This window comes from Nicotiana sylvestris, chromosome 1 (assembly GCF_000393655.2).
Source record: "Nicotiana sylvestris chromosome 1, ASM39365v2, whole genome shotgun sequence".
NCBI classification, from domain to species: domain Eukaryota; kingdom Viridiplantae; phylum Streptophyta; class Magnoliopsida; order Solanales; family Solanaceae; genus Nicotiana; species Nicotiana sylvestris.
The window spans coordinates 176,196,202-176,222,243 of NC_091057.1; the positions used below are offsets into that span (position 1 = coordinate 176,196,202).

The 26,042-nt window shown below is 35.8% G+C and overlaps 2 protein-coding genes across 2 annotated transcripts; both read right to left on the bottom strand.

Moving 5' to 3' along the window:
* Positions 1–2,386: 2,386 nt before the first annotated feature.
* LOC104220650 (protein SRC2 homolog) lies at positions 2,387–6,345 on the bottom strand. Its single transcript, XM_009771545.2, has 7 exons — positions 5,890–6,345; positions 5,676–5,780; positions 5,441–5,567; positions 5,293–5,364; positions 3,203–3,248; positions 2,830–3,112; positions 2,387–2,735 (listed from the first exon to the last, which is right to left on the bottom strand). The coding sequence occupies exons 1-7, from the start codon at positions 5,933–5,935 to the stop codon at positions 2,698–2,700; spliced, it is 717 nt and encodes a 238-aa protein (XP_009769847.1). The 5' UTR covers positions 5,936–6,345; the 3' UTR covers positions 2,387–2,697.
* A 5,501-nt stretch (positions 6,346–11,846) lies between these two features.
* Positions 11,847–20,657, bottom strand: LOC104210235 (phosphatidylinositol 3,4,5-trisphosphate 3-phosphatase and protein-tyrosine-phosphatase PTEN2A). The gene is made up of 13 exons (XM_009759085.2): positions 20,447–20,657; positions 18,787–19,301; positions 17,392–17,493; positions 17,242–17,298; positions 17,005–17,070; positions 16,109–16,285; positions 15,935–16,021; positions 15,790–15,854; positions 14,967–15,043; positions 14,575–14,621; positions 14,061–14,191; positions 12,859–12,928; positions 11,847–12,687 (listed from the first exon to the last, which is right to left on the bottom strand). Exons 2-13 carry the CDS (start codon positions 19,207–19,209, stop codon positions 12,139–12,141), a joined length of 1,851 nt encoding a protein of 616 aa, XP_009757387.1. The 5' UTR covers positions 19,210–19,301; positions 20,447–20,657; the 3' UTR covers positions 11,847–12,138.
* Positions 20,658–26,042: the final 5,385 nt, after the last annotated feature.

Consider the following 26,042-nt stretch of genomic DNA (forward strand, 5'->3'; position numbering starts at 1 on the left):
AGGCTATCATAGATTACCAGGCTAGGCAAAAACAAGGGCAAAAAGCCACCGCTATGTTCCTCGTCCATTGAAAAGGGCAATCACCGGAGGAGGCCACGTGGGAACGATATGAAGACTTGTGGCAATTCAAAGATAAAATCCGAGAGTTTATGCAGCAGCATTGCGCTGTGGTCGTCGCAATATTGGGTGGGGGAGAGTGTGATGACCCGCCATGTCATCATGCCACATAGGCGCCATTTGCCATATATTAATGCCACGTGAAAGCTTACATAAGAAGAAGGCTAGCATTTGTGAGAAGATTCTAGAGAGGTATGGACATTTCCTTAGGAAGAACCTAGATTTTTATGGATTTGCTAAGAAAGTCCTTGGAATCTTCTAGGCTTGTAAAGAACTCTAGAGAAAGCCCTTATCTTGTAAATATCAAGGATTTGTATAATAATTAATATTTATACACTAGCCCCTAGGAGACTAGTATATAAAGGGGGCCACTCTTTTGTAATTTACCAAGAAAATAATTCAAGTTCTCTCTAATACAAAACTTTCTTTAACAATTCTCTTGTGTTCTTTCTTCCATTCTCTTAGCGATCTTGAGTATAGTAAGGCTGACTTGACATAGCAAGAACGTGAGCAAGTTGTCAAGTGTCGCACGTGTACTTAGTTAACAACTAACGACGTGATATATGACTCTCGTTTCAACTATTACACAGAAAACTTTCAAGGTAAAAGAATGGTTTAGGGGGCTATTAGTTAAATGCATTTGCAATTAAGAGAACAGAGAGAGTAGATAATGGGGTCATTCTTGAGGTAATGGCCAGCCTAAACCAACTAAGAAAGTAAAGAAAAGAGAGACATAGTTAGTTATACAGCTGTTTTATAGTGTTAATTAAGGTTATAATGCCATCATTAAGGTTTAGATGAAACAGTATTAATGCCTGGCAATCACTAACATCTCAACAAAAAAAGACCCATCTCATTGCATCATTATTTTTCAAAAGTCAAAATAGGTCCCTTTTTTTGGGGGTGGTTGCTTTGCTTCATTTCACTCCAAAGTACCGTACCAAATCGCCTATGCCAAATTCATTCCATCATTTCTTTTACCTTCCAAATCTCTATAGTTCCCTAACCCATTTTCAAGACACTAACCCAATCCGAGCCATTAATAATTAGAGAAATTAAGGCTACAAAACGCTTAATGGGTATTAGTTGTTGTAATATTTACTTTGGCATTTCAATTTCCTGATGCATCTGCCATGTTATCAAATGTAGTTAAAAAGTAAGTTTTTCTAGGCTATATGAAAATGTGTTCTCATTAATTCATCTCTCAGCAAGTAAAAACTAAGGAAATACCAACGAAAGTCAGGAGCACATATGAGAATTTGGCAAAAGTCAGAAGGAGATATGCTTTTTACTAACTACGAAAAATAGTAAGCACCATCTGAGGTTGACTACTCATAAGACTTTTGAATCCAATATATATATTTATTGGTGTAATGGGACACACACACACTCACTTGAAAGGGCAATGATAGTGGAACACCGAAAGCCATCTCAGCACTTTATACAGTGAAATGTTGAATCTCTAATGCCAGAGGAGAAACACTTTAGATTTAGGGGTCGTTTGGTTGAAATGATAGGGATAACAAATTCGGATAAAATGTGATATTATTTTATCTGATATTTAATTATGATTATTAATTAGTCCGGAAAATTATTTTAAATTAAAATGATAGAAGTTAAGATAACAGATATCGCAAACCATGAGATATCTTTGTCTATCTCTTCCTGGTAACCAAACGGCCAATTGATAGTGGTTTAACATAGTCAAAACGACCATTTGATTTTTCTAGTTCATATGTCTATTCATCGGATTATTGCAAATTTCAACATGATTTGACACGACTATCATCATCATAAACATGATGCACCATTGTTCTGAGAAAGAGAACATGCAGCCATCCCGAACTTATAGCATTCTTGGCCAAGCTTCTCCGAAAAAAAGTTTTTTTTTTTTTTTAAAAGTTGAAGTGTTTGGCCAAGTTTTTAAAAGGAAAAAAAAGTATTTTTGAATAGAAGCAAAAACAGATTTGGAGAAGAAGTAATCTTTTACAGTTTTGTCAAACACTAATTGTTGCTCAGATGTGCTTTTCAAATTAATTAGCCAAACACAAACTGCTTCGCACCAAAAATACGTCTGAGAAAAGCGCTTTTGAAAAACAAAACTTCTCAGAATAAGTTGATTTTAGGAGATTAACCGCACATGCTATTATTTGGAATGCTGTTTTTATTCCCCCCCCCCCAACCCCCCCCCCCCCACCCAAAGTTCATATTTCGCATATATGTGTGATGCTCCCTTCTTAATAGAGTGCTAGTTGAAGCAAACAGAAACTGCGATGGCAAAGAACAAATACCCACTGGGCACATATTGTTTGTATACATGCTATACAAGTCACTGAATGTTGAATATCTTCTACCATTCATGATTGAACCCAGTAAACTACAAGATCGGTTACTGTCCGACAGAATTACCACAAAGTCACAAACAAGTTATCCAAGCCTTGAATTTTCGATGTTAGACACAAATACAAATGCCTAAGCAAACTTGTTCAGTAAAAACCTATATGCACATTTCATATATTATTGTTTTTTCCTCACAAGCAACTATGCACATTCTTCACCAAAGCATGTTGGAATGTGGCCTCAGTAAGGTCGTGGAGGATATGTTCCCTGGTACGGACCTGATCGATAATAAAATTAAAAGATACAATCAGCTTTTATAGAGAAACTAGGAAAGAGGGAAAAGGGAAAAAATTAACTGTCAAGCATAGTCACCTGGAGGATAAGAATAGTCCTGTGATGGTGGTGGATAAGATACGGGAGGATATGCCGAAGGTGGTGGATAAGCTGGAGGATAAGCAGTCGTTTGAGGGGGAGGATATGAGGTTGGTGGATATGCAACTGAATGAGGCGGGTATGCAGGGTATGGAGGAGGTGTTTGATAAGCCGCTGCTGGTGGATAAGAAGCTAAATGTGGTGGAGGCACGGAGTACATAGGTGCTTGAGGTTGCGATGCTGCATATGGTGGAGCTGATGGAGCATAACTTGTTGCTGGCTTCTGGGAATTTAAAGAGCAAACATGTCAAAAATATATTAGAAAGATGACTCTGGGTCTCTTGAGAGTTCCGCAGATCACAGTACTACTTACATTGGCATTAGCATAGTGCATTATCAGTCGAACTTCTCCAGCATGCCTGCAAGTAATGAGACTACAATAATTACAGCTCCAAGAGCCAATACAAAATGACCACCGAACATCCACTCAATTTGACGAGATAGATTTACAGAATCTCAAAATTGAATTGATTGCTTATTTAGATAGTTACAGAGTTCTATATGAAGGTTCCTTTTAATCACAATGGTGTGCTCGAGTTCCATATGACACACAGATTCATAGTCTGGGATAAAATTTCAGGTCTAATTGCAGGTACCTTGATTGCTAAAGTAAGGGTCACAAATCTGAAACTAGAAAAAGTGAGACAGCAAGGGTGCCCCCAAGGTTACAATGAGAAAAAATAAGAGCGCAATTCATCTAGGAAAAAAGGCAGATGCCTATGGGTGAAACTCTCTTTGTCTGCTTTTAGTTCTTCATACAATAGATGAAAAAGACATGCTGATGTTTTTGCGTTTACTACTTTCCTCACATAAAAGACACGCACTCCCCAGGGGAATATTTTTGACTCCACATCAGGAAAGATACAGATTATCCAAAAAAAATAAACAGCTCTCTTCTATCAGTTATACGGAATCATATACTCCAGAAAATTGAAACCCAGCTTTTCACCTTCAAGAATCCGTCAAGAGCTGGCACCGTAAACAACCGACTTCTATTACCAGTTCTATGCCAAGGATCACCAAAAAGATATCTGGTTGAATTGACTTATTTTAGAAGGCCAAACCAACAACTAAGAATTTCTCCCCGGCAATTAATAAATATAAAACCTCGACTCTAAGCCGCAACTCTACTTCTGACTTAGAGGCATTCCCCAGGCCCGCAAGATAAACTATCATGTCTGTCATTGGTCTTTGCCCATACAGAATGCATGTCTAAAGGGATAGATTAACTCCTTGTGAAAATGACTGATTCATGACCTAGTAGGAAGAAAAAGTTCTAGCAATGGCACTAGTTCTAAATAATTTTCAGCAAAAAATTACACTATAAAATGCTAAATTTAACAAACACTCCAGGCCCTTAGCCCAAGTAGGTAAAAACCACAAATAATACAAGCTTATCACTAACATGAAACAAATATAAGCAAGGTTCTAAACTGCAGCAAACAGCTAGTCAACTACTTCGCAAGATATAAAGTGAAAGAAATGAGATGGATCAGTCAAAACCCTGATTCATGGACTCAAAAGACCATCTCATAGACTTTTAAAGAGGTTGATCATACATCTTCCATACCAACAAATAAAGTTCATTCAGAAATAGAAACAGAAGAAAATGAAAAATAGGATGGGATATGAATATCAACTAACTTAACCCCACTCCCAGCTCGCACGCCTTTAAAAAGCAAAACAGTACATAACTGCCCCTTATATCCTTTGACTTTGGCACAAGTGACAATGTTTATTACAATCAGTAGGTTAATGATCTGAAGTAGGCAAACAGAAAATTGATGGAATGACTTTCTGTAAGTCTTTAGTTGAGTTATTATTTTCCTGGCGTTGTACCAACAAGATATTCTCGTATATGGTTTAAATGCAAAGACAGCAGGGTGCTAGACCCTTCAGATTTCTCAATGACTTTATCATACTTTCTTTGATCACAGTACTGCAGGGGGGATTCGTACCAAATTTTCATTGATTTTAAATCTCTTCTGCTTTAAGCGATGCAACTCTGTTCTTAACAATAGAAGATTTGTACTTTGTTATGTTAGGAAAAACCAATCTCATTAATATAAAAGAGCTCATAGCATATAATAGGAGATAACACTAAGTTTTATCAAAGTGGCATGTACTAGAAATACTAATTTAACGTAATAAAGAAAAAGGTAACTTTGATTTCAAATATTTATGAATAGCAAAGCAGCAGGAAGAAATCAAAGTAGTTATTCAATCTTTACTAGTAGTAGTTTAGGTGACAAAATGAAGAGATTTACAGTGATCTTAAGGTTACAAAAGCTTGAGTTCGTCAACAAAACCAATCATAAATACAAATTGTCACTAACCTTAACAAAAACAGAAACACACATTGTCACTAGAGCAAATAGAAAAAATTAGAGCTGATAAATTTACCTGCCGGTCTTGGTCTGGATTGGCCAAGCAGTATCATCATATCCTTGTGAGAGAACTTTGTGTAGTTGAATCCTATAATTAGCAAATTCAACAAATATTAGTACTCTACTCTCTGTGAAACAAACATTAAACAAGTTGAGAAAATTACTTTCCGCTCCCTATAAAATCGTCATAGGAAATGGTATTGCTATTCCAAACCACAACATTAATCTCTCTCAACCCTTCAATGAGCGTAAACACGAATTTCTCTTGAAATGTAGGGTTTTTCCCACCATCTACAAATTAATTCCAGAACAAATCAATAACAAAAGGAGTAAACTTTCACAAATTACAATACAAAAGAACAAACAATTACAAGGTATAATTAAAAAAAAAATACGAACCTGTGCAAGTACGAGTACGAAATTTGGTACTACCATATTCAAGACAAACATAAGGATCTTGCCTTGATATCCATTCTGTGTCCTTCAATTTGTTGCATGAAACCACTGCAAAATTAATTTCAAATTCCGAACCAAATCAATTAATCAAAAATCAAAATAAGGGTAATTCTCTTTTATCATAAAGAGAAGGAGAAAGTCATGAAACTTTTCATACCCGTAACTTCTAGAAGTTGGCCTTGGATGCCAGATATCATCGACATGGAAGAATGCAGATTTTAATTATCACTATTTTGAATTTAGCCAATCAGAAAAAATGACGAATTTCTTTATCATAGGTATAAACAGGAAAGTAATAGAGAAGGTCAGAAGGAAAATGTCCAAAACCAATTAAAATTAAAAATTGAGAAGAAACGGGTTGAAAATGACAGGGAACTATAAGTAACGGGAAAATGGAAAATTTGGAGGGTTTGATCTTTACTGCTGCTATTGACAGAAGTTAATGCCCCTACGCTACGTATATATAGACTTTCTGCAGTGGATTTAAGGCGGCGGAGACTGGCGGGTGGCGGTGGCGGTTTCGTCGTCGATGACAAAACACGGCCAAAGGAAACAGAAAAGCGTGTACAGTTCGTTTGTCTATCCGCGTGATACGCCTTTTAAATTACAAGGAAATTCATCAATTATTTTGGTAACATTTTATACTGTACTTACTAGCTAGCAATTTTGATAACAAATTGGCAACATAGATTAAGTTTAAATTTAGATCATTTCTTGATATAAAGTCAATATTGGAGTAATATTTTTTATATCATTCCAATTTTATCTGATGTATTTGGATGGAGTATTTTGTATTTCTCTTCGTAAATGATAATATTGGTCTAATAATGTTCCATCAAATAATATGACGGAGAAAGCATATGTTTGCATCTTTTAAAAAAAGACTCACGTCATTAAAGTGGGAAGGCCATAACTAAAAAGTCTAAATACCCTATTTTATAAATTATTTAATAATATAATAAAACATCATTTAAAATAAACGTAAAAACCCATTTTAATTTAAGTGACTTTTCTTAAAAGTAGTGTTTGTTCTTATTAATTACTAAGTCTTTCAAAATTAGTTTTAACCATTGGCTTTGAAAATGCATTATTCAGCCGTTGCCTTAAAGGTAAAAAGAATTTGCATCTTTAAATGCTTGTCTCTTGCTGTCGTCCTACCGGAGAAGAAGCCAATTAAAGAATTACTACTCCTAAGAATTTACTTTCATCTGATTAGATAATTCGATAAATAGTTACGTTCGAGTAAAAAGTTTAATTGGTTGAACAATGGAATCTATTTCACCAAATTAAGTTCACATGTAGTGATGATTCTGTTTAATTTAGAGCCCCAAATCAAAAGGTTAAATTATCATTCTATTTATACCCCTTTTAAAAATATATATTTATATTTATATTTCATATTTTATAATAATAATTAAAGAACTATTACATTTATATTGTGCCTTTTCTAAATAGTTGTGTTCTTTCAATACTAACTAATTTTTAAGAAAAATTATTTTGTCGTTAGAAAAGAACCATTGCTTTTCCAAAACTACATGTGGAGGTTTAACCGGTTTGGTGAAGATGAAACACTGAAATGAAGGACCAGCAGTAGTTTTTACTGTCGATACTAATTGGTCAAAGTTGTTGAATAATTAAGGAAGAAGATAGTCTTAACCACTTCTCATTAATTTATTACTCGCTGATACATTTGGTGTGTGCACTGTTTATGTTATTAAGTAGTTTCTTTAACCTTTTAAATATTTATTTATTAATTAATTGTGATAACACTTGAGGAGAGGCTAATGGTTGAGAAGGTATTGAAAATGCAGCAGACGAAAAAGTTCCTTCAGATTAGAGCAACTTTGATTATCGAGATAATCAAAGAGACAACGTCAAGGTGATGATGCAAAACATCTCATAAAAGCGATTACCTCAAAATATATCATGTATGCATCATGTTAATTATTATTTAAAATAACATATTTAATGGTTATAGTTGTTATTATTTGAAAAAAAATGCAAATAATTAGTTGTCATATAGATATATCACATATATGAGATTATGTGAATTTTAATTTCAAGAAGTACAGTGATATAACGTATATTATTTGAGAAGAATTATCGCTATACTTAAAAGTTGTTCTATAGTTTTAAGATCATGACATTAAAAATATTCTTATCTAGACATTATTTTGAGCTTTAATAAATTTGATGTTGTTCTTGTGATGAAGAACATAATAGATCCTTAATTATTAGATTTCAAGTTTAAGTATATCATAAATGTTACCTCATCATCTTAGATGTATTCTTTATGTTATGCTGAAGTATACATATGATCAAGCCATACAGATATTACCTTGTGAGTTATATATATTAGTATTAATTTTGTGAGTTTATGCTTCTACATGGTTAACATATACATTTATTGAAATTCATGAATTGGTTTTGTAAAATGTGGAGTTATAGTACATGTGCGTGAATTATTTGCAAGTTCAACAGCTATATTAATATTTACAAGGGTATAATTGAGCTTATAATGCTACGTGTTATATGCAAAGGCGTATTCAGGATTTTGAGATCATGGGTGCGCCATCTATAATTTTAACGTAATTTTTTATGCTTATCATAATGTCAATTGATGTAAGAAAATTTATATGTTTATGAGTTATTATTAATTTTAAACATTATCCAAAGAGATAAACTATACTCTTTTTAAACCATTAAGTTTTTTACCATCAAAATTTAAAATGAAGAGAGAATTAAAATAGAATATTATTAAGAAGTTAATACTGCAAAAACAAAAATTTGTACAAATTTTATCGCGAAAAAGAAGCACAAAAATACCAAAAAATCTCAAAGCATAGGACTCATTCTTTATATGTGAACTGCTTACCCAAAGTTATAGACAAAAGTTCAATAATTTGATTGGAATACAAATATGATTATGTGATAATTTAATTTGAAAAAAAATATTTAAGCAAGTCTCATCGAGTATTTAAGATCTTGTAGTCATATAAATTATTTATAGTGAAACAAATTTATAATAGTTCAAAATAGAGACAAATCTCAAATTAAAATAATACTAATAGCTAATATTCGAATCATTAATTTGTTAGTTACCATGAAATTTTGGAGAATTAATAGGATTGGTAATGCTGTCAAGAATCAAGATGAGAAAGAAAAGGAAAACTAGAAAGGAGCAAAAAAGAAAAGTAGAACAAAAACCAGGAGAAGAGAGGAAGAGCTAAATAAAGTAAAATCATGAGTGCCCATCTGGGCTGGAACTTGAGGCACCAAACCTCTTGTTTTGACCATGGGTGCCAACCGCACTACATAGCAAATTTTATCAAAAATTATACAAGAAATCTATATGATCTATCAAGTAGGATGGGTTCCCCACTTTCCTCAAGATAAATCCGCCTCTGGTTATATGGTATACAATATTTGAGATTAATATTTATATTCAAGTAATTTGAAAATAAGAATATCAATCTTTAGTACGTAGGAGCATATGATCGTACTTTTGTATTGGTTGGAGTATATGTGAAAAATGATTTTTAACTAGGTGAAAAAATAAGGTGATATGAACTTAGTTGATTGTGTATAACAACAAATTATAATAATGACCGGAGTAAAAAAGAATACTACTAAAAGAGGTCTCTTTCTCATTAGATTTAATAATTTGATTGTTCTATCTTTGTAGGTTCATGTGATATCTAATCATTTTAGCCTTGACAAAAAAGTACAACATAAGTTAATTGCACCGAGCGCCCTATTTGGTCGTCCCCTTTAATTTATACCTATTTTTTTTAAAAACTTCCAACTTGTACCCACTTTTTAAATAACTTCAGTCATCTTTCTCATCCTCCTTCGTTTTCTTCTTCTTCTTCTTCTTCTTCTTCTTCTTCTTTCTTCTGCTGTTGTTGGTGCTGCTATGGAACTTCAGTTCATGGGATGTTTGCCATAAATATGAGCTATAAAATAAAAAATAGGGAGCCCGGTTATTCTTATGTGAAAACAAAATCACAAGACTATCAGACTATTTTTTAGAATCACATTGTTATGTGAAGTATTTTATGTTTTTTTTTTAATTCGTAATAAAGTATATACTGCCTTCCTCGAACGTTGCCACTCCGAGAACATTTGACACCAATATTGTTCTTTTCACAAAGTATATTGATGATCGAGGTCAAACTATGTAAAAGAACAATTTTTGGCTTAATTAAGTTGCCAGTTAAAATTACGACTAATTCCAATAGAAGAGAGGACGAGATTTAAACCCAGTCTTTGCTCTAGAGTTGAAGTTGCTAGTTACAAAACAAAAACTTCAGCTCTAGAGCACGAGTTACAAAACAAAAACTTCAGCTCTAGAGCTGAAGTTCGCCAGTTACAAAAACAAAAACTTCAGCTCTAGAGCTGAAGTTTGCCAGTTACAAAACAAAAACTTCAGCTCTAGAGCTGAAGTTCGCCAGTTACAAAATAAAAACTTCAGCTCTAGAGCTAAAGTTTGCCAGTTATAAAATAAAAACTTCAGCTCTATTCGCCAGTTACAACAAAAACTTCAGCTCTAGAGCTGAAGAGCTGAACTTCAGGCCCGGCTACTAGAATGCTGAAGTTTTGCGTGATTGCCTTTGTTACTTCAACCCCATATGCTAAAGTTAGGCGAAAAAGCGGGTACACTTGCAATTTTTTTTTGCAAAGCGAACACAAATAAAAACGTGACACAAAAACGAATATAGATGCAAATGGCCCTTGATCATTTAAGGAAACAGACTTTTTTTAATGTATGACTATATAATCAAAGCTTTCCGATATTATTATAAAACATCATATATTACAAGACTCGACACTCACGTGCAACGCACGTGCCGAGAAACTAGTCTTTTAAAAAAAAGACACAGGTCATTCCACCAAGATTAATTAAGAAGAAAGGTCTCCATCATTAAAAAAGACTAAGGTCGTTCTATTAATAACTATAAAGTTAAATTGATTGGATTGTCCAAAACCCATACATGTTACTTTATCATAGGGTAGCTTGAGGTAGAATGATCTTCCCTCCCGATATTCTCGGGAGAAATTCAAAAATAGCCAAATTTACAAGTGGTCATTCAAAAAATAGCCACACATTCAAAAGTAATCGAAATTTAGCCATTTTTCATGTAAAGATAAATTTGAACGAAAACACTATTCAAAATCCAAAAAATATTACAGCATATTATACTGGAGTTCCAGCATAAGTATACTGGAACTCCAACATATTATAATGGAGTTTCAGCATAGGTATACTGGAGTTCCAGCAAAAGTATACTAGAACTTCCAGCAAAGTATACCGGTCTAGTATAATATGCTGGAAGTTCATACACAGGTGCTCGAATCTCCAGTATATTATGTTGGAACTTTCCGCGTGTTGGAGTTCCAGCATAATATGCTAGAAGTTCATACACATGTGCATTGAACTCCAGTACATTATGCTGGACCGATATCTGTTGCAGCAAAATAGTGGCTATTTTTCAATGACTTGGCAAACACTGACTATTTTTAAATGACCAGTCCGAAAACTGGCTAGCACGTGCTATTTTTACGATATTCTCACCAATATGCGAGCTCATTAATTCGTAATTACCTCAGAGTTTCAAGATACTTGATTAGAACCATTGCCTTGAGCAAAATCTTTTAATTTTTCGTAGGAACTTTTCTTTTCCGGAAAATAAAAATAAGGCGTTAACTACATGAAACAAAACAGTTGCTTTTCGTAATTTTCTTCGTGAAGTTTGGGTATGGTTCTGGCAGGCCTTTTGATTACCTGCAAATCTTGTTTGAACTTCCAAATGACTTTCGGTATATAATTTTAATTTAATCTGGATGGAAAATTACCTGCAAAATTACAGGTTAGTCAGGGCCGCAAAAATTATGGACAGATATATTTTGATTTTTGATAATGAATTATCGACAAATGCTTTTAAGATACATGTATACTAAAATGATACATGCTGCTTGCTAATCATATTTCTGAGCTGTATATCATATGCTTATCTGGGCTCACCTTTTCTTTTCTACAAGAATACACTAATTAAAGCACATCTTTGCCAGTTCAGCCACATCAATATTTTGGTACTCCAAATACATACTGCCTTATAGGAAAGGGTGCCAGTTTTTCATGAGTCATAGAAATCAGTGTAAAGTACATCTGATACGTTCTATTACAAATTTCATAACGCCATTGCAAATTAAACACAATTTCAACCCAAGGTCTCCGTGACAGATAGCGCATCCAGCATAGCTTTATCAAACTGACAATCAAATGCTAAGCCATGAACAAGTAAAATACTAGTAAAATAAATGAAATGAACGGAATCCAACAAGCTAGATCCTAGCACCCACAAGCTATTATGTACATCTTGATGAATTTGCCCTTCAGACCTTTTTATTCACTTTCATAATCCTCTTCATCACCAAATGAGAAAACAGATGCATCAGCTGCAACTACCTTGAAATCACTCACTCCTCCAACCGGATTGGAAACCTCAACACCAGAGGTAGCTCCATCTGAGCCATCTCTTTTAGGCTCGCTGTGTATAGAGCTTGTACCTCCCAACGAGACTTGCTCTGTCTTATGTGTCAAGCTTGATAATTTATCTGAATCATTATTGTTTTTGGACCCAAGGGGTTTTGCATCTGCAGGAGCACTAGCTTCAGAAGCAGCTTTAGTTTGTCTAGTCTTTGACATTCCAGTTTCCTCAGATTCATTGTCTGAGAACACGTCATCCTTGTCACTGTTCCCAGGGTGTTGGTTCGTGTTACTTCTGGCAGCAGGCTCACCGCCTGAGGTAGGATTAGATCCAGGGGCAGGATTAGCACTTGAACTGTCAGCTGATTCTCTGGTGGTGGTTTCTGATTGGGGTCGAGCAGGGAAGGCAGCATCATAGTCCACAAGGACTACTTCCACTTGGAAACCAGGTGATGGTAATTTTCTCTGCACAAGAAGGCCAGCATATCACACAGTCACGCAATGAAGACATTATATAATAGGAGATGGAAGAAGTGCTCTGAATTGCAGTAAGATTTCTCTTATAGTACACAGGCCACAACACCTACTGAAATCAGTAATATTGGCAAAATCCACTGAATTGAATAAAGAAGTTACCTTGTCAAAACCATCAAGGTCGCCTGTGGTCAGAACTTTCCTGTTCTCTATCATTGTTGTATTCAGCCAACTGAAAGATCACCAGAGGGATATGAGTTCCAAACTAGGAGGCAAGCCCCTGTGTCTTGCTAAGAGTGGGGATGAAAACTAGTAAATCGAACAGATAGGTTTCACATAAATGTACTGACAAATCCCAGTTCATCCTTTTCTTCCCAATGTGAAGTACAATATGAAGCCTTTGTTGATGGCAAAATACAACTTCCCAGACCCTTATTCCAAAGAGTCCTCACTCTAATATACACAATTTTCTCCAAGTCCTTATTTCAAATTAATTTTTTTCTACTTAAAACTTTTAAGCTTAAAGCTGCATAAAAACACCAATATATGTAAAAGACAAATTTGGGATTCCAACTAATATTGGTTGTCAGGGTCACAAATATATAACTCGAAAATTTGTAATTTAATAAGACCTAATTTGTTAACATAAATAATATATAATCGACTTATCCAGCTACATGTAAATGGTATTTTGCTTGAATGGTTCTTATTATATTTCATGACCATTCTTTTAATACAGAAGTACTTGACTTGTTCTATCCCACTATGGTGGTTACTAGTAGAAGAAAATTAATGAAACCATAGATAATAAGCAGGAGTGAGAGGCAAAAGATATCATACAGTACAATTTGTAAAAGTTGTACAGAATGATTTCTGCTAAAGCATGCCAAGGTGGCACAAAGGGTGTAATTCAGCAATAAAACTACCTCTTTACTATCAATATTCAGCACATACCTAGTGGCGGAACCAGGATTTTTCATTAAGGGGGTGAAAATATAAAGAAGTAAACCAGCGAAAAAGCCAAGGGATGTCAATATGTAGTATATATACTTTAAAAAAATTACCCAGCTATACAGTGAAATTTCCTGACGAAGGGGTGTCACTTGACACCCCTTGAATACATGTGGCTCCGCCACTGCACAAACCTATGCAAATAAAATTTATAGTTCAAAAGAATTGTAAAAGTGCTGCAAACAGTAGCGCATTATGCATAAGATTAGAAAGGGAAAATTCGGAAATATAATATCCTTTTACAGGAATCAGGAATTGCCAGGAGATACGACGGAACCTAAGGTCCTTAAGAATTTTATCGGTCCATAAAAGCATGCAATTTTCCTTCAAGCTCTAAATATTGGTAAGCTTACCAATAAAAGTCTCCTTGACCGTCATGAAAATGGATTTTGAAATCCCCAGCTAACTCTGCAAGGCCAGGCTCGCCTGGAAGAGCAAAAACCATAACCCCTTTCTTTGGTGCACTGAACCAAAAATCCTCAGGCTGTGAGAAACACATAATATAATAATGAGAAAGAGAAACAAAAAGGATGAGCTTGAACAATTATAGGCACCAGCTAAAAGGTATTAATTGCTGGACGAAGAGCAGCTTCAACAATTTATAAAGATATTGATACCCTTGTTAGGACCCGCTTGTGAGCAGCAAATGAGGAGGTACACAAGAATAAGGCTTATTTTTTAACCTCTTTAAGAATATAGATGTACGTGAACAAGAGAAACAAGCTACACTAGTACCTCCAGGATATCAGAAATTAATACAGCAGGTTCGACCCTCATTAAGAATCCAATAGTAGTATGGATCTCAATGCTGCAGTAGTTTATAAATATGTAGGCAGTAACATGACACAACACATTAATTAAACCTACCGATAGATCCTTGGTTCTTGGATGTTTTTTTGTTGAGAAGAGCACACCTGCAGATAAATAAACCACCAATGAGAAACCATCATGAAGGAAACGCACAGCAGAGATTATACTGCAACAGAAGAAGGGACTGCAGATAAAACTCCAAAACTGTTAGCACAATATTGGGGAAATTCTGCACAACACTTCTTTGTAACTCGTAGGCATCTCAGAACTTATTCAGCCAGCCTTTTCAGACTCCAAGTGGGTACCAGTTATTCAATGCCGTAAGTAACTCGTTCAAATCACATCAGGTAAATGATAGCAACTACTGAATTAACATTGGATTTAGCTATCTCTTTGTAGGAGTATAATTTTAACTTATAATAATAATCTAGAAAAAGGCTGCAAGTTACCATTATGATCCGATACTGTAATAGAAGGCCTTATCCAATAAGGGCACCTATGGAGGCGAAATCCTCTGAGCATGCACCTGTAAGAATGCAGTTGACAAGGAGTAGAATTAGATCCTTTCTCTTTGACCACATTTTACCTCTAGCAATTATATCAGTGTGAAAATCCAAAAGTGCATTTGACGCAGGGGCAGCTCAAGCACATATGTGGCCTAAAGCCAAAGTTTAATATGAGGCCTATTTTTTTTTTTAAAGATTATATATATATATATATATTTGAAGTCAATTTTTCTAGCTTTTTGAGATACAAAGTTGTTCATAATCGATTTCTTCCAAAATTCCTTTTCAGTTGATAGTATAGCATTTGATCTTTCTTGAGACATTGTTGATCTTAAGTAAGATTTAAAAACTTCTTTCCATTGAGTTGTTATATAGGAACTGTTAACATTATTCTATAAGCAATATAAATATTTGAAAAAAATTGAATCAAGCATTTTTAATTGATTGAGTATATAGTATCTTTTACTTTTATTATTTACCTTGTCAAATCAATTCTAATTCACACGTTAAAATAACTATTCATACAACCCATTTTTAAGTAAGTTAAACGGTTACTTTATTTACATGTCTAAAAAAATTCTTTCCTTTTATATGAAATATCTACTTTTGTACTAATATTACTATATTTTATTTTATTTAAATATCTATAAACCTATTATTTCTATACAAGGGGGGGGGGGGCAAATTTGGGGACCTAAGGCACACCTTATTAGCTACAACAGTAGAACCGGCCTTGATTTGACGCAACAAGGATTAATGATTGTACCTGCGGCCAGGCTGGTTTTCTCCATTGAAGTACATTAAGATGCGTTCGAAATACTTGACATATCTCTATCAGCAAAAAAAAGGCACATCACTTGTCAGTACACAATTGGAGCATGGGGATTAAAAAAGAATAACAAGTAACATACAATCTGGCTCGGCAAAACTAATCCTTTTCCATCTACGCATCTCTTTTGGTTGTAGTAATCCATAGACTCCTCCGCCGTAGGAAAGAACTGCAAGAAGACCACTGTCTTAACACTGGCACAAGACCCGATAACAATCTTACAACTTATTGAATCAAAAAAATACAAAAGCCCTACTTTCAAGTATAGAAGAAGACTAGAGATCATCAAACCAGTTCTTGCCATTCCTGCCTTACAATGTACAACCACAACATTTTCGATATCCTCCTTCAACCAAGAGTATGCACTTTGACAAAACGATATAATGAGTTGAATAGGAGGGCAGTTGTGATCATCAAATGGAAAACAAGCAACCTGTACAAGAAAAGAAAAGAGAATCAAGAAACTTCACAGTCAGCACTATATAAATATAGGAGTGGGATTTTGATCAGTTTAATCAGTTCTAGTTTGCTCAACGGGTCACAAATTTCTAAGTCATGAAAAGCCAAAAATTTGAAAACTAAGCTGACTATTTCAGTCCGTTTTGTTTGGTGGGGCTACTTTGACAGTTCCCAGTTCAATACTAAGCACTTTACCAATATCTATACATATGTTATACATTACACTTCATTTTTTTTTAAAAAAAAGCATAGACTTATCGTTCACAAACATATATTAGATAATTAATAAGTTCACCACCATCATACGCTCCTTTAATTATCTCCTACTCTACATAACACAATCTAATTGGAAATAAGATTGAAATTGCATGTCATACTAGTAGTAGCTACAAAAAAAAGGCCGGAAAGGAAATTCCAATAGGTGTAATAATTTAAGCAGAATTCAAGTTACTCATATCATTTTGTGCAAAGAGCATGAAACATTTTGGAACTTCTTGAACTACTGGAAATGTGTTGTTTAGAATGGTTGCTTAGAATGCAAAGGAGCGTAGTAAATGTACATTATTATTCACATCTTCACTATACATTCATGAAGAACAAAGTAGGGTATGTGTTATTACGTGCAACATACAAATGAAAGTAAGGAAAAGTAAACAGGAAAAATAAGAAACTTGATGAAAGAATGGGACACACCTTTCCCTCAAACAGAGAAGCATCATACAATCTTTCAGAACAAAGATTGTAAACTTTGTATTTATCCTGCAAAACCGAAGTGATAGATAATACGGAGTATTTCAAATATAACAATAAAATAAAAGGACAAGTGGATTTCCAGAGATATGCACAAGTTTTTTTGATAAGGTAAGACTTTATTAAAAAGCAGTATCAAGGAGCTACTGCGGCAAAATACAAAGATCTCGAAGTTATTACCTTATGATGAGTTTCAAAGAATTTAATGACTTCTTCCATGTGGTTTCTGTAGAACCCCTGGATATCAAATTTAATGTAATCAAACTAGGAACAATCACATAACATGATAATTATTGGACTTCAAGCAGTTGAAGAATAAGGCTTTCTGACCTCAACATAGCCAAAAATGCCAGAGCTCATATCACCAGCAGGGAAGCCCATGGCAATTATATTCTCTGTTATGTAGGTCAAATCTAAATCAAATCCTCCTTCCTAGAAAAAGGATACAACCATGTTAGTATATGAAGTAGAAAAATATAATCCAAAAAGAATGAAAATATGTGTTGATTTGTGTGACTACCTCAACAAAGAACTTAAACACTTAGAGAGAGGACATCTATATTTATTTATTTATTCAGTCTTCACCATGTCCCGTCACATGCAGGTCTAACATATGCCAAGCATGTGGTCATGGGTACGGCGCAGAGATTCGAATCTAAGTCCTTTGCCTACTCTAATACAACATTGAATCATGTGACCATCTTATCTAAAAGTTTCTACTACTATAAAGGGTATTATTTCATTTATTTAATTTAGATCTGCCAAGATATAACTGCAAAATATCTAAATAACGTAACTGCAAGATGTTTTAAGGTGCACAAGAAGAATTCCCGCAAAAGCCAAAATGATCATGAAAGCTAATAATACTATGTAGCACAGAGACCAAGATATATACTTCTGCAGTTCTGCTCCCACAGGAAAAGTTTTATCCAAGAGGATCCAATGGTACCATGCACATGGAAGGTAGGCAAGTCCTTTTAATTGCAAAGAACATACCCAATTGTTTTATTTTTATTTTTCAGCTTTAATGTCAGTGATTTCCATCCTCTTGCAGAAATGCAGGGTAAGGTTGCGTACAATAGACCCTTGTGGTCTGGCCCTTCCCCGGGCGCGGGAGCTTAGTGCACCGGGCTGCCCTTTAATGTCAGTGATTACCATATTCCATTATTGCCCATTGGGTTGCCACCTGAATTATTATTATTATTATTATTATTATTATTATTATTATTATTATTATTATTATTATTATTATTATTTTCTGATAGTACAGACCATTTGAATTTATTGTACCAATATTTCTTACTACTACTTATCAGGCTATCATCCACCACAAGGAGTTCTGCGCATCACATAGTCAATAGTTCACACAAAGGCATATAACAGCAACATTCATGATTCCTACAATTGGAGACCAAGAATGATGTGTTGGCATCACTGAGCCATAAAAGAATGCAGTTAGTGGATCCTAATTATGCGTCTTGCATAGATATGCAATATCCTATATTAGGTAAGTGTTCTAACCTACAGCCAACAGACAGAGGTCTTGCAAAGAGAGGAAGTTCAATGAAAAAGAACAGAGGAAAAACAGTCTCTCTCTCTTTTTTTTTAAGGGGATAATGAAGAGGCAAAACAGTCTTAGTAGTTGATGATCCTAAATGAAAATTAAATAAAATAATAAGAATGAGAAAAGAAGACTTGAAACATTAACAGAAATAAAAAGCTTACCTGGTATCTTCTCTTATTCTGGGATACAACATGTCGCGCTTTAACCTGCACAGCCTTCACTGCATTCTTCGAAGAGTCAACTAATCCTTTGGTGAATGTTCCAATAAAGCTGGATGGCGATGTTGATGTTCCTTCAGAATTTTCAGCTGCAGGAGACTTAGGGGACAGACGCATTCCAAGCCCACCAGTGAAACGAGCAAAGGTTGATTTGGTAGCATTTCCAGATGATTGTTCATCTTGGGATCCCGTGAACGGTTGTGGAATTTTTAAATTTTTGGCCCATGAGGAGATGCCTGAAGTAGAGAGCTTTGAAGGCACCTCCTCTGTTGACTGGCCTGGTGCAGAATCCACTGCAGTAGACCTTGCTGCATTTGATGCCGTAACAGGTTGTGAATCTGATACATCAGCAGATCCTGAGTCCATTACACCAGACCAAATTTCTTCAGTGCAATGACAGAATTAATCAGCAAGCATGGACTGGAATACCTCACAAGCTTACAAAAGATTCAAGGAAGCTGCAAAAAAAAAAAAAAAGAGCCATAATAATACACATTGAAATCAAATAATACTAACATTTATGCATATGGACATTTTAAAGTATATCAATATTCATTTATTAAAACACCATTAAGGTGTAAATTGTCATAAGAAATATATTATATTATACAATTAAACATTCCAAAAATCAAGCCAACTATCACAACACACTGGGATTTTTCTCTACACCAAAACATCTATGCATAATTGTGTACATATACATGTGCTCATGCTCATCTGCATATGTGCTGGTGAGTTGGTGGCATTGACTCCTATTCATACAAGTATGATGGACATCTACGATAATAGAGATTAAGGTTGGAAATTGAGTAGTCTCATCAACAATCTAACAATTAACTTAACACAATAATAAGTCCTTATAGGATAAGGACTCAAACTTTCACTCCATAAATCCTCTTTACTGAACAGAAAAATGTGTTACTTGGACAATCAGTGACTTGGCTAGGACTTAAATTATTTTTGATGTTCAGAAGTAAGATTGCAATACTCAATATTTCCAGGTAATAAAAAATTCCAAAATGACTCTACTTTCATATGGTTTATCTACACAGAAGTTTACTTCGCATGCATACTTCTTGATAGACCTTCTTACTTTTAAGCTATTCATTTATCCCCTGCATTGTCGAAATATTTTGAGCATAAGGTAGTATGAACCTTTTAAGTCAGAATATTTGGTAATTCAAATTTAAATATTGCAGTCCTGCTTTTTCAACTTAATCTTGTTCTAAGTTGATTTTGGATGTTAAAAATTTCTAATGAGCCTCTAGCCCTAAGGTAAACCAGCATTCCGTTACAAAAGTCTCGAATATATATTTCAATGACACATAGAGAAACAAACAGCGATCTGGAAACTACTAATTTATGTTACAAATTGTACCAAAACTATACCCTAAAGGGTCGAATATGTATTTCGTTGACACAGAGAGAAACAAAGAGTGATCTAGAAACTACTAAATTAAGTCAACTCGCAAAAAATCAAAACCATTGGAGTAAAATATAATTTTAATCGGACAAACTAATTCACCGATCCCCAATCTTCAGCGAATTGGAAAGTGCTGATTAACTAATTAAACATAAAATAAGGCACGTGTTGATTCTTAACTCGAAGATGCGACGGCGAAGGGAAGTGGAACAGCTATCAGAGTATGCGACGGTGGTCAGTGATCGGAGAAGGGTTTTCTACGACGTCGTATTCGTCTATACTAAGCTCTTGTTTTGCTTCTCGTGAAGATGAAATGAGACTCTTGACAGATTGGAAAAATCCGATGAAGTTGCAATATTTATCCAGAGAGCCTTGAACTTTTTGTTATTTTCTCTATCATTACGTGATTCTGTCCCAAAAGCTCTTACCCCTTCGGCCAACCCCCCACCCCCACCCCCACCCCACCCCTCTTTTTTTTGTGTGTGTTTCTTTTTGGTGGGGTTCCTCATCCATACCCGTTTTTAGGAGCCAATTAATCCCGAGTCTTCTTTTTTCTCCATTTTAGGAGTCAGATTAATCTTGATTTGCATTAGGATTCTCACTTTAGAGGTAAAATATTTTCTATTAGGGCTCGTTTGGTAGGATGTACAAGAATAATGCTAAATAAGGTGTATTAGTAATGCAGGGGTTAGTAATGCATGGGTTAATAATGCAAGCAGTAGTTATACTGAGATTATTTCTTATGCATTGTTTGGTATGGTGTATTAAAAATTAAAATGCATTGCCTAATTTTTAAGAAATTTAATTGTTTACAAAAATGTCCTCCATATTCTTTAACTTAATGGACTTTAAGATAATTTTGTCTTTAACCTTGCTAATGCATGCATTAATAGCCTTTGTATAGCTAATGTCATGGTTTTCTATGCATTAGCTATACATAGGATAATACCAAATAGAGTGTATAACTAATGCTTGTATTAGTTATACATAAGTTGAAAAAGTATACCAAACAAAGCATTACTAATACACAAAGCTAATGCATGCATTATTTTCTCTAATACACTCTACCAAACGACCTCTTAGTGTAAACGAAATTGTTTGACCAAAAAGTATAAAACTCTTTTGACAAACTAATTATTAGCAACATGGAAGGTAAATCTTAGCTAAACATAATTAATCCCAGAGCAAATACACAAAGTGCGAAAATAAAAGGATAAGAACGTGTAATGTTTATTATTGTAATAATCGTACATCAAACATGAAAGATAAACTTACATCTAGGATAGATTTGCGTGATAATCATGGAAGCAAGGAAAAGGGAAGAGATGGAGCTGTTGACGATGGAGAGATTCCTCTTTTTGACTCTCTCATGGTAGTTGTCTCGAAATCCTCTGTCTTTTTCTGGACTCAACTCCCCTATATATATTAGCAATATTCTCTTTTATCCAATGGTCTTTGACCGACGTACTTTCTCATAACTGTGCCCCTCATCGCTCGCCCAAACATCACGCTCGTTCTGTGATATAAGCTTTCCGACGATTTGACCTCGACAATGGTCGAGGTACTCTTTACTACCATGCCTCGTGGGCGTGGTTAAGGTTTGGTCGGCCCCTTGTCATTCCTTTTAAGAACAACCATCCTATGGTCAGATTTTGACCCATACAGTTAGTCCCTCCGTCCGTCGGGGTCGCCTCTTGGCGAGCTCAATGGGCGGACTTTGTCGATTTAGGAGTTAGGAAAAATCTGAACGTTACGTGTTGAACGAGACCCTTAGGGTGAGGTGGCGACGTGACGCTTCAATGGCACAATCGAACCGTTACGTCAGTTCGGAGCTGAATCATTGCATCGATCCGAAACATTGTGAATTCCCATCGTGCATCATTATGGCGCACGTTTCCCAAGCACCGTATCGTTTCCCGTGCACTTTTATTTTTTTGATTGGGGGCCTTGGGTTTCCCGCTCAGAACATTTGTGTCTCTATAAATAGGGGAAACCACCATTCGATTGTTACGTTTTTCGATTAATTTGAGAATTTTGCAAATCTCCATCTTCTTTAGTACTTCGTACTCCCTACTTCATACTTCTACTTTCGTCAGAATTTTGACGTGAGCATCCTCTCTTTTCCTTTATCATTCTAGTTTATTCCGATCAAATTTAGACAAATGGCTGGTTCCTCTTCCCAGACTGACAGGTTCATCGAAGCTCCGGTGCCGGAAAATGACGCGCTCGTTCTTGGAGAGGGAGTGGAGGCGGCGGAAGATGAGGGAGTTCCAACGGCGGCAGAGATACTGCCCCGTCCGGGTAAATTATGGACTGACTTTAATAGCCCTGCCGAAGAAGAACCGGATCCTGCACCCTCTACCATGTGTAAGCACGTGATTTTTGCTTTACGGACATTCGCTCCAAAAGAAAATAAAAATAGTGACAAATGGCTTCGTTGTACAATTGTTCGAGTTTTCATGTGTTGTTAGTCACTTGTGGATCTGTCCATTCTTTTTTTTTGCATTTAATCATTAACAAACAAAATACAAAATATATGTATTAGGATGGTTAAACCATAATTCGGTCAGTAAAAGAAAATTCAAAAAATATATATGTGCACCGTTCGCCCTAGGCTCTTAGCTAACCTACGTAAATATTTTTGTGATAATTGTGTTAAAATGTTGCATTGTTGTTTAATTCCGTTACCTTATTATTTGTTATTTTTATTTTGTTTAAAAGAAAAGAAAAAATAATAAGAAAGAAAACAAAAGCAAAAGAGTAGGGAAAATCGGTTTGGGCCAAGAAATGAAACAAAATAGGCCCAAGACCAGGACACAGATCCAGTCCAAACACAGGCTGCCCGGACACGTCCCAAACGACGTCGTATCAGCGCCTCAATCTGAGCCGTTGATTCATGGCAATCAAACGGTCCAATACAGCCCCTGCTAAGTCGAAACGACGTCGTTTCAGGCAAGTTAATCTGGGCCGTTCATTCCCATTGATCCAACGGATCCAGGCCTTCCTCTAAACCCGTCAACATGACCCGATCCAATCCCCTACCCGGTCATAACCCACTATCATCTCCCGAACGACGTCGTCCCTCCTCAATGGTTAGATCCTGGCCCTTGATCTCAATTGATCCAATGGCCAGGATCTAAACCCTCAATACATATATAAACCTAACCCCCTTACCCCACGCCCCAAGCCACACCCCCCCCTCGGCCACTATTCACCATCTTCCCCAGGCTCCCTTTCCTCTCAAACCCTAGCAGCCTAGGTTTCCCACCATAAGCCTGGCAACCACAGTTCCGATGACCACCAAAATAACACCCCCGATGCACCCGACCATCCTGAACACGAATCCACTAACCACAAGCCTCGAATCACTTCCGTTCGTCTCGAATCTTCGTTTGAAGATTTGAGTCGAACCTGGACCTATGCCAAACCACCCCATCTTCATGCTAGACACTCTCCTGACCTTCCTCGTGACCAAACCAAGCTTGGTTTGGTCCGAATCCACCCACAACTCCCAAAAATCCAGATCTGGAAATCCAGACTTCTGAAGCACATGCACCTGGGGAACCCGGCCAGTTTTGACATAGGTTTGAGGTCTAATAGACCTTAACCAAGGTGTTCTCATGTGAGAACACCCTGATTAAGGTTTGTTCGGCCTCAAAGGTTCGAAGTCGAGTTTGATTTGGGTCTGTTTGGTTTAAACATTTTGGTAAGTTTTCCGTTCTTTTGTTTTATTTCCAAATAAGTTGTCAGCATATCTCTTTGTGTTTGTTTGTTATTTTGTTACTTCTTCCAGATTTCTTTCATCTCTGTTAAAGACCCTTTATTTGGTCGATTGTCTTCTGTTTGTTCTGAATACACTCTGTGATAAACATGATCGTCAGTTAGATTAATCGTCAAAGGAACTAATTCATATAGGCCCAGTAATTTAATAAAAGTTGTCTGATACCCTTTAGGTCCCCGAACGTGTTGTTTATATGAGCGACTGATTATTACCTGCTATAATTAGTATAGTCGACTCGATAAATGTCGTCGATTAGTTTTCTATAACTAATGGATCGAAGGAGCTAGGAGTTTCACATAACTAATTAAACTCGGACACTGGCTGGATGACCTAGTAATGTTTGAAATGGTCTGTTGGCATTATAAAAATGACTAAAAGGGTTCAGTCTAGGCAGTCCTGAGTTCGAGTTTTCATCAGTGCAAAAATGCCCTAATGCTGCAATAGGCAGGGGCAGTAATAATCAAGGTTAACGGGGGTATTCTGGGGTGTTTAAAAAGAACAGAAGTAATTAGTTTAAGTGAGCTGACAAAAAGGGTACTAACTTAGGATTAAACTAATACCAATGGGGGAACAAGACACAAGGGTATGGGGGCTCAAAATGAATAAACAAATGAGCCCATAATTCTGGATTAAACAAAACCAGGCGTGGGGAATAAAGGGAGCTGACACCAAGCATGCTGAGCATGGGCTTAAAAGAGTATGGGCATTCTGCCAATTGGCAGGCAGGGCAGCTCAGCTGTAATGGTGCATTTGGCCTATAAATAGGCCATTTGATAACTAAAACAGGGGCGGAAGTTTAAGGGTCTTAGGCTGGACATTTTTGAGTCTGGAGAGAAAGAAAAAAAAAAACAAAAAGAAAATTTCAGAATATTGTAACAAAACACTGTCTGAAAACTGCTTAGGAGTTCAAGTTAGCCAAGCTGTCTTTGCTAATTGTTGTTGGTTATTTGCCGAGCTGTTTGTGATTGTTGAACTGCTGGTGCTGTTATATTGAATACTCTGGTTTTCTGTTGGTTCATCATTCTGTTTCTGGGACTGCTTGTTTGTTGCTCGACCACTTGTGAGCTTCATCATTGTGGCTGGTTGTTGTTGCTGTGTTGTTGGTGTTATCTGCTGTTGCTGTATTCACTGCATATTGCTTAGCTGATCATTCCTTTCTTCTTTGTCCTCCTTACCAGGTACACAATCGATACCACTAATGTAACTGAGAGTTTGAACATAAATGCAAAAGAGAGGACCTGCAGATTGTTTATATACACGTGGACTGTTGTGTTAAATGTCATGTAGTATATAGTAGTTACATTTTTGTTTGGATAATAGAAGTAGCCTACATGCTTAGTGTATCAATGCAGGTTAATGCATGCTAGTCATGTATGTGTGCTGTTAGGTGAAAAAACATTCCCAGTGTAATAAGTTGTACCTTTAGACTTAGTCTGAGGGTGTAATATATTCTCTAATGTAAGCCAAATAGGAAAACTATCCACTTTAGTTAAAATTCTTTCTCCTTTTGCCAGATTGTCCCATATAAATTGATAAACTCATTTCACAGAACAAAGAATCAGTCCTAGGCCTCAATCTCATGAAGGCCGAGCCCAAATCGAAACAAATCAGTTAGGCCCATATCGAAAAAGGGGGCCTAAGTCTGGCCATCTCGCATGAGCTAGGTTTGGGCCCATAATTTTCGGCTAGTTATCCATAATCGCAGTCACATTTTATTATTCTGTAAAAGCATTTTAAATCCTGTTATAAGTAAACTCGCAATCATGTAATTAATTAGGACTGTCTACCGTTTTCAATTGATAGAGACGAACACGACAAGAAACGTAGTTGCTATAGGATATCCTTTTAAAATAAGAACGAGATGAGCCTCGATGAAAATAAACAAAACACGCAGATGCGGGGCCCTTGTTAAATGTAAATCATTGAAGCATTTAGTTTCCCGGACGGGTTGTTTAGCAAATCTCACAACCTTCCTAAAATGACAACACGTTAGTC

Bases quoted from the DNA above. Each gene is read 5' to 3' on its own strand.
- LOC104220650 (XM_009771545.2), bottom strand. From the start codon at position 5,935: ATGTCGATGATATCTGGCATCCAAGGCCAACTTCTAGAAGTTACGG. The intron at 3,113-3,202 runs GTAAGTAGTACT...TTAAATTCCCAG, and splicing joins TGCACTATGCTAATGCCAAT to AAGCCAGCAACAAGTTATGC. The intron at 2,736-2,829 runs GTGACTATGCTT...ATTATCGATCAG, and splicing joins GGACTATTCTTATCCTCCAG to GTCCGTACCAGGGAACATAT.
- LOC104210235 (XM_009759085.2), bottom strand. From the start codon at position 19,209: ATGGACTCAGGATCTGCTGATGTATCAGATTCACAACCTGTTACGGCA. The intron at 16,022-16,108 runs GTAGGGCTTTTG...GTCTTCTTGCAG, and splicing joins GTCTTCTTCTATACTTGAAA to TTCTTTCCTACGGCGGAGGA. The intron at 15,044-15,789 runs GTACAATCATTA...GCATTCTTACAG, and splicing joins GAAAACCAGCCTGGCCGCAG to GTGCATGCTCAGAGGATTTC.